The following is an 8,939-nucleotide window of genomic DNA, read 5'->3' as shown; positions in this document are numbered from 1 at the left end:
GTGGGGTGCGCTCTTATGATTGGCTGGAACAAAGGAAGACATCTGATTGGTTGCAGATCCTTCCGTGTTAAAAAAAAACCTATTTGTGGATCGAGTCACGTTAGGGGAGTCTCAAAACTCACACACAAATCCAGCGCAGCTCACAGACAAAAAAACATGTGTAAATCAGGTTATATTTGTGTGTGCATCAAAAATACATTTGTTTATCTTGTCCTACGCACGTGTGAATTGTTCTGTGCATTTGTGAAACTGTGTGTGTATTTGCAAATCGGTCTGTGCATTTGTAAAACTTGTCCTGTGCATTTGTGAATTATGAGACTGTTCTAGCTCCATAGATTCCAGACAAACAACAAAACTCCAGACAACTACAAGAAGTTGGTTCCAATAAGCTTTTACTCAACAGTGAAACTCTTACTGCAGATTATGTTTCCTGTCGGGCAGCCGGGCAGGCTTTTCAAAATAAGAGCGCTGGCTGGCGCGTCTATCTGATGCAGCAGTTGGTGAGGGACGGGGCCCGGCAGAGGCCCTTCCCCTTCACCTGGAACCCGCAGCCCTTGTAGTTGGCGACGCCCCGGCCGTCCACCGTCAGGTCGGGCAGCAGACGCTCCCAAACCCTCTGATTGGCTCGCAGCTCCCGGTCCGGCTCACCTGCACACAGAACAACGCAGGCTGAACACACCTGGGGGCAGGGGTGCTTACAAAACCTTTCCTAGGGGGGGCAGATGGTACTAGGGCCTCCAAAACTGTTTCCTAGGGGGGGCAGATGGTACCAGGGCCTCCAAAACTGTTTCCTAGGGGGGGCAGATGGTACCAGGGGCCTCCAAAACTGTTTCCTAGGGGGGCAGATGGTACCAGGGGCCTCCAAAACTGTTTCCTAGGGGGGCCAGTTGGTACCAGGGGCCTCCAAAACTGTTTCCTAGGGGGGTTAGATGGTACCAGGGGCGCCTCCAAAACTGTTTCCTAGGGGGAGCAGATGGTACCAGGGGCCTCCAAAACTGTTTCCTAGGGGGGGCAGATGGTACCAGGGCCTCCAAAACTGTTTCCTAGGGGGGGCAGATGGTACCAGGGGCGCCTCCAAAACTGTTTCCTAGGGGGGGCCACATGGTACCAGGGGCGCCTCCAAAACTGTTTCCTAGGGGGCCAGATGGTACTAGGCGCCTCCAAAACTGTTTCCTAGGGGGGGCAGATGGTACCAGGGCCTCCAAAACTGTGTCCTAGTGGGGTTAGATGGTACCAGAGGCCTCCAAAACTGTTTCCTAGGTGGGGCAGATGGTAGCAGGGCCTCCAAAACTGTTTCCTAGGGGGGGCAGATGGTACCAGGGGCCTCCAAAACTGTTTCCTAGGGGGGCCAGATGGTACCAGGGCCTCCAAAACTGTTTCGTAGGGAGGCCACATGGTACAGGCGCCTCCAAAACCGTTTCCTAGGGGGTGCCAGATGGTACCAGGGCCTCCAAAACTGTTTCCTAGGGGGGCCAGATGGTACCAGGGGCCTCCAAAACTGTTTCCTAGGGGGCAAGATGGGGCCCCTTCAATTCTTGGGATACCAAAACTAAAAGCCATCATTACAGGACTTTATTTAGGCTCAGAAATATATATTTTTTTAATTTCTAACTTGTCTGCATATATATTTATATATTAATGGTTAATACCATGTTGGCAAAAACCTAAGGCATATATATATATGCATTTATATATATATATATATGTATGTATATTTTTTTTTATTGAGGCCAGTGGGGGGGCCGTGGCCACCCCTGCCCCCCCCCCTTGGTGGCGCCCCTTCCTGGGGGACGGTTACCAGGGTTACCAGGATTACCAGGGTTACTGGGGTTACCAGGGTTACAAGGGTTACCAGGGTAGGTGAGGAAGCTGACTCTGTCTCCGGGGGCGGAGCCGGTGGGCGGAGCCAGCACTTCCACGCGGTCGTCGGGGGCGGAGCAACACAGGAGGCGGGCCTGGGAGACCACGCCCTTCTTCTTAGAGGCCTTCAGGTTGCATAGCAACACGGCCAGAGAGTCCGGCAGCTGCAGAGAGGAGGAGGAGGCTTCAGTAGGGTTGCCACCTTCCAGAAATAGAAATAAGCGACGCCCCAATTTCAGCAGCGTAAGCGCCAAAAAAAAGGGACATCCCCAAAACTTCTAAACTGCATAGAAATGTATTTATTCTACATGAAAAAAACAAAATGCATTGATTTAAAGTCTCAAGTGCTTTAATAGCATTGAACTTGCATGACTTTACTGACAGCCAACCATGCTAGCAACTGAATTAGCCTATGCTCCTATGGTTAATATAAATAAAGCTACGGGTGAAGGTCGGAGAATTAGAATATGGTGTAAAAGTTAATTTATTTTGATAATTCAACTTAGAAGGTGAAACTAATATATTACATAGTCTCATTACATGCAAAGATATATATTTTAAGCCTTTATTTGTTATAATTTTGATGATCGAATTGTTTAATGATTTCATAAAATCTAATTTTTCAGATTTTTTATTTGGGGTTTTCATAAACTGTGAGCCATAATCATCAAAATTATAACAAATAAAGGCTTGAAATATTTCACTTTTCATGTAGTGGGAAATAATATATTTGTTTCACCTTTATTTGAATTTAATACGAATGAAGTTTTCCGACCTTCACCTGTATATTATGACATCAATAAATAACAGAGGGCGAACCAACATATGTTGCTGTCTTTAATATATCCTGTCCTAAATTTGGTAATTACTGTTGGTTCGTTGTTCATGTGTGTGACATACGTGCAATTGTGAAATACGGAATAAACTGCGTTCTGTATTGAACCAATATGGAACGCAACTTTTATTTCCCAATTACGTAACAATTCCTTATTTTAAGGGACGGGTGGCAAGCCTGGGCTTCAGGTACAAGTTTACATCAAGTACCTGAGGTGTATAAAGTACTTGAAAAAAGTAACTAAGTAAAAGTAGAAATAATATAACGAAATAATAAAAGTTAAAGTCACCCATAAGAAAATTACCTGAGTAAAAGTCTTAAAGTAGCTCACATTAAATGTACTTAAGTATCAAAAGTATTTTGTGAAAAAATATACTCAAGTATCAAAAGTAAAAGTACTTTTTTTAAAGTATTTTATAGTACGATGGAAAAGAAGCAACATAACCAAAAATGATCCTTCCCTTGTTTTTTATTTCACTTTCACGTGAATGAAATGTGGTATAGAATACAACACCAAAAATAAACTCTTTCTTGCTAAATATAATTTTTGATTATTTTAATTTGTAACGAGTAATGAGTAAAAGTAAAAGTCCTGATTAAAAAAAAAAAACACAAGTTGTACAAATCCTCAAAAAAACTACTTAAGTAGTGTAACGAAGTACATCTACTTCGTTACTATACACCTCTGCAAAATACCCCAAAATAAAGCTACATCTTTGATAAAACTGCACTTTCATTATGTTGACGGGGTCAGAATGAATTGACACAGAAACTTTAAACCTAGAAAAATGTAATAATTTTTAGAGCATGTTGGAATTTGTTTTTAATAATGTCAGGCTTTTGTAAAGATGTATATATTTTAAGAATTAAGGTGTATCAATATGAAGATTAATAGAAAATATTTTAAGGCATGAATTGACAAAAGTAAACTTTCTGAGTATATAGGTGAATATTTATGTATTATTGAAATATGAAAATTGAAATATAGACATAACACTTTTTGGATGTTTAAAAAGAAAAACAGTTCATACTGAGGTTTTATACTTAGGTTTCGTACCGAGGTTTTATACTGAGGTTTTTGTACCGAGGTTTCGTACTCAGGTTTCGTACTGAGGTTTCATACCGAGGTTTCGTAACGAGGTTTCGTACCGAGTTCTCATACCAAGGTTTTATTCTGAGGTTACCAAGGTTTCATACCAAGGTTTCGTACCGAGGTTTCGTACATACGTTGGGTAGTGAGGTTTTGTACCGAGGTTTCGTACCTACATTGGGTACTGATGTTTTGTACCGAGGTTTCATACTGAGGTTTCGTACCGAGGTTTCGTACCTACATTGGGTACTGATGTTTTGTACCGAGGTTTCGTACTGAGGTTTCGTACCGAGGTTTCTTACCAAGGTTTCGTACCGAGGTTTCGTACATACGTTGGGTACTGAGGTTTCGTACCGAGGTTTCGTACTGAGGTTTCATACCGAGGTTTTATTCTGAGGTTACCAAGGTTTCGTACCAAGGTTTCGTACCAAGGTTTTGTACCAAGGTTTCGTACCAAGGTTTCGTACATACGTTGGGTAGTGAGGTTTCGTACCAAGGTTTCGTACTTACGTTGGGTACCGAGGTTTCGTACTGAGGTTTCGTACCGAGGTTTCCTACCAAGGTTTCGTACCGAGGTTTCGTACATACGTTGGGTACTGAGGTTTCGTACAGAGGTTTCGTACCGAGGTTTCGTACCGAGGTTTCGTACCGAGGTTTCGTACCGAGGTTTCGTACCGAGGTTTCGTACAGAGGTTTCGTACAGAGGTTTCGTACAGAGGTTTCATACCGAGGTTTTATACTGAGGTTACCAAGGTGTCGTACCAAGGTTTCGTACCAAGGTTTCGTACCAAGGTTTCGTACCAAGGTTTCGTACCTATGATGGGTACCGAGGTTTCGTACAGAGGTTTCATACCGAGGTTTTATACTGTGGTTAAAGAGGTTTTATACTGAGGTTACCAAGGTTTCGTACCAAGGTTTTGTACCGAGGTTTTGTACCGAGGTTTCGTACCGAGGTTTCGTACAGAGGTTTCGTACCGAGGTTTCGTACCGAGGTTTCGTACCGAGGTTTCGTACCGAGGTTTCGTACCGAGGTTTCGTACCTACGTTGGGTACTGAGGTTTCGTACCGAGGTTTCGTACTGAGGTTTCATACCGAGGTTTTATTCTGAGGTTACCAAGGTTTCGTACCAAGGTTTCGTACCAAGGTTTTGTACCAAGGTTTCGTACCAAGGTTTCGTACATACGTTGGGTAGTGAGGTTTCGTACCAAGGTTTCGTACTTACGTGGGGTACCGAGGTTTCGTACTGAGGTTTCGTACCGAGGTTTCCTACCAAGGTTTCGTACCGAGGTTTCGTACATACGTTGGGTACTGAGGTTTCGTACAGAGGTTTCGTACCGAGGTTTCGTACCGAGGTTTCGTACCGAGGTTTCGTACAGAGGTTTCGTACAGAGGTTTCGTACAGAGGTTTCATACCGAGGTTTTATACTGAGGTTACCAAGGTGTCGTACCAAGGTTTCGTACCAAGGTTTCGTACCAAGGTTTCGTACCAAGGTTTCGTACCAAGGTTTCGTACCAAGGTTTCGTACCTATGATGGGTACCGAGGTTTCGTACAGAGGTTTCATACCGAGGTTTTATACTGTGGTTAAAGAGGTTTTATACTGAGGTTACCAAGGTTTCGTACCAAGGTTTTGTACCGAGGTTTTGTACCGAGGTTTCGTACCGAGGTTTCGTACAGAGGTTTCGTACCGAGGTTTCGTACCGAGGTTTCGTACCGAGGTTTCGTACCGAGGTTTCGTACCTACGTTGGGTACTGAGGTTTCGTACCGAGGTTTCGTACTGAGGTTTCATACCGAGGTTTTATTCTGAGGTTACCAAGGTTTCGTACCAAGGTTTCGTACCAAGGTTTTGTACCAAGGTTTCGTACCAAGGTTTCGTACATACGTTGGGTAGTGAGGTTTCGTACCAAGGTTTCGTACTTACGTGGGGTACCGAGGTTTCGTACTGAGGTTTCGTACCGAGGTTTCCTACCAAGGTTTCGTACCGAGGTTTCGTACATACGTTGGGTACTGAGGTTTCGTACAGAGGTTTCGTACCGAGGTTTCGTACCGAGGTTTCGTACCGAGGTTTCGTACAGAGGTTTCGTACAGAGGTTTCGTACAGAGGTTTCATACCGAGGTTTTATACTGAGGTTACCAAGGTGTCGTACCAAGGTTTCGTACCAAGGTTTCGTACCAAGGTTTCGTACCAAGGTTTCGTACCAAGGTTTCGTACCTATGATGGGTACCGAGGTTTCGTACAGAGGTTTCATACCGAGGTTTTATACTGTGGTTAAAGAGGTTTTATACTGAGGTTACCAAGGTTTCGTACCAAGGTTTTGTACCGAGGTTTTGTACCGAGGTTTCGTACCGAGGTTTCGTACAGAGGTTTCGTACCGAGGTTTCGTACCGAGGTTTCGTACCGAGGTTTCGTACCGAGGTTTCGTACCGAGGTTTCTTACCTACGTTGGGTACTGAGGTTTCGTACCGAGGTTTCGTACTGAGGTTTCGTACCAAGGTTTTGTACCGAGGTTTCGTACCGAGGTTTCACACTGAGGTTTCGTACCGAGGTTTCGTACCAAGGTTTCATACCGAGGTTTGCTCTTCACTGCATTGATTTAGTTCTGAAGATAAAGTCGTGTCTAAGTGATTAATGTTGTGTATTTGAGGATACCGTCCCAGACGGCGGTGGCGGCGCTAGCGTCACCTTGTCCAGAAGCCCCCCCGCTAGCTTGCTGACGACGGTCCGGGGGACGTCCTCTCCCACGTCCACCTCCTGGACGCTCATGTCCTCCGTCAGCGGGTGGTGGCGGACGCTGAGGATTCGTCCAACCCGCAGGTCCAGGCGTGACACGTCACACCGAGACTCCGCCCCCAGGGAGAGATGATCTGAGGTGGGACGAGCTGAGAGAGAAGAAAAACTTCAGCAGGTCCTTTAATTTCTTTTTTTTTAGATTATTATTAACATACAGTACAAACAACAACAAAATACAACATCGAGTTACAATGATAAGTATCTAGGTATGTGTGTAAATAATATAATGAAAGTAAATAATAAATTAAGAATATGAATTTGAAAAATAAATAAATAATTATCATATAGATAATATATGATATGATATTATAGATATAATATAGCACAATATAATATAAAGTAATATATGTAATACTATAATAGCACATAATAATATCCAAATATAACATAATCATTTTTATAATATTATAACATTATATTATAACATAACAAAATTATATCACCATACTATAATAATAATATAACATCCCATGAGATCTCATAACATAATATAATAATATTATAAGGTCCTTTAATTTCACCACTTTCTTGTCCTCCCTGCTTCCTCCCGCCATCTCACCTTTCCTCTCTCCTCTCCTCCTCCTGCTCTGTCTCTCCCTCCCGTCCAATGAGGATGGAGGAAGAGCTGCAGCGGGGGCGGGGCCAACATTCTGGGGAGGCGGGGCTTTAGAAGCCGAGGTTTTGGCTGAAAGAAAGAAATGAGGTGGCGTTTTTCTGGACGTAGCGGGACGTGGACAGGCTCGCCACCCGTCCCTCGAAATACGGAACTGTTACGTAATTAGGAAATAAAAGTTGCGTTCCGTATTGAACCAATAGCTACGGAAGAGTATTAGGGCCAGGCAGGAAAAAAAAATAAAAATAATATTTTAGAGGAGGAAGATTTTTTTTTCATTACAAACTTCCAGAAAAAAGTCGAAATATCGAAAAAGAAGTTGAAAATTCGAGAAAAAAGTTGAAATGTCCAGAAAAAAGTCGAAATATCGAGAATAATGTTGAAGTACAATTTCGAGAAAAAAGTCCAAAATGTATTTCAACTTTATTCTCGAAATTCGGACTTTATTCACGAAATTCCGACTTTATACACGAAATTCCGACTTTATTCTTGAAATTGTATTTCAACATTAATCTCGACATTTCAACTTTTTTCTCGACATTTTCGACTTTTTTCTCCTGCATGGCCCTAATACTCTTCCGTAAATAGCGGACATATATTATGCTCTTATTTATTGATGTCATAATATACAGGTGAAGGTCGGAAAATTTGAATATATTGCAAAACTTCATTTCTAGTAAATTCAACTAAAGGTGAAACAAATATATTATTTCCCACTACATGAAAAGTGAGACATTTCAAGCCTTTATTTGTTTGTTATTTGTAATTTTGATTATTATAGCTCACAGTTTATGAAAACCCCAAATTAAAAATCTCAAAAAATTGAATATTTTATGAAATCAATAAACAATTCAATCATCAAAATTATAATAAATAAACGCTTAAAATATCTTGCTGTGCATGTAATGACACTATGTAACGTATTGGTTTCACCTTTTAAATTGAATTATTGAAATATTATTAACTTTTACATCATATTCTAATTTTCCGGCCTTCACCTGGGAGCATAGGCTATTTCAGTTGCTAGCATAGGCTATTTCACTTAATAATAATAATAATAATTCATTTTATTTAACGGCGCCTTTCATGTCACCCAAGGTCACCTTACAGAATAAAAACAAACAATACAATACAGGAAATATAATAGTAATACAGTAGAAATTATAATACATACACACATACACAATACATACAAATAGACAATCAAGGAGCAACAGTACAGATAACAGTATGGTATGGTGGGTAGCATAGGCTAGTTAATTTGCTAGTATAGGCTAGTTCAGTTGCTAGCATAGGCTATTTCAGTTGCTAGCATAGGCTATTTCAGTTGCTAGCATAGGCTATTTCCGTTGCTAGTATAGGCTAGTTAATTTGCTAGTATAGGCTAGTTTAGTTGCTAGCATAGGCTATTTCAGTTGCTAGCATAGGCTATTTCAGTTGCTAGCATAGGCTATTTCAGTTGCTAGCATAGGCTAGTTAATTTGCTAGTATAGGCTAGTTCAGTTGCTAGCATAGGCTATTTCAGTTGCTAGCATAGGCTATTTCAGTTGCTAGCATAGGCTAGTTAATTTGCTAGTATAGGCTAGTTCAGTTGCTAGCATAGGCTAGTTCAGTTGCTAGCATAGGCTAGTTAATTTGCTAGTATAGGCTAGTTCAGTTGCTAGTATAGGCTAGTTCAGTTGCTAGCATAGGCTAGTTCAGTTACGTACCGGCGCGCCGCTGCTGCTTGTCCTGCAGTTCGACTCTCAGC

At 41.9% G+C, this 8,939-nt stretch overlaps 1 protein-coding gene across 1 annotated transcript in view; it reads right to left on the bottom strand.

Moving 5' to 3' along the window:
- Nucleotides 1-382: 382 nt before the first annotated feature.
- Nucleotides 383-8,939, bottom strand: part of LOC133420392 (aminoacyl tRNA synthase complex-interacting multifunctional protein 1-like) — a 15,894-nt gene continuing 7,337 nt past the window's right edge. Inside the window, exons 4-8 of the mRNA XM_061710081.1 lie at nucleotides 8,899-8,939; nucleotides 7,136-7,261; nucleotides 6,469-6,665; nucleotides 1,853-2,024; nucleotides 383-648 (exon numbers count right to left, since the gene is read on the bottom strand). The exon at nucleotides 8,899-8,939 is cut by the window's right edge and continues 73 nt beyond it. Coding sequence (XP_061566065.1) covers nucleotides 482-648; nucleotides 1,853-2,024; nucleotides 6,469-6,665; nucleotides 7,136-7,261; nucleotides 8,899-8,939 — 703 coding nt within the window. The 3' untranslated portion in view covers nucleotides 383-481. The remainder of the gene's footprint in view (nucleotides 649-1,852; nucleotides 2,025-6,468; nucleotides 6,666-7,135; nucleotides 7,262-8,898) is intronic.

The sequence above is a fragment of the Cololabis saira genome, chromosome 20 (genome assembly GCF_033807715.1).
Source record: "Cololabis saira isolate AMF1-May2022 chromosome 20, fColSai1.1, whole genome shotgun sequence".
Taxonomy (NCBI): Eukaryota; Metazoa; Chordata; class Actinopteri; order Beloniformes; family Belonidae; genus Cololabis; species Cololabis saira.
This window is presented reverse-complemented; position numbering and strand designations above follow the sequence as displayed.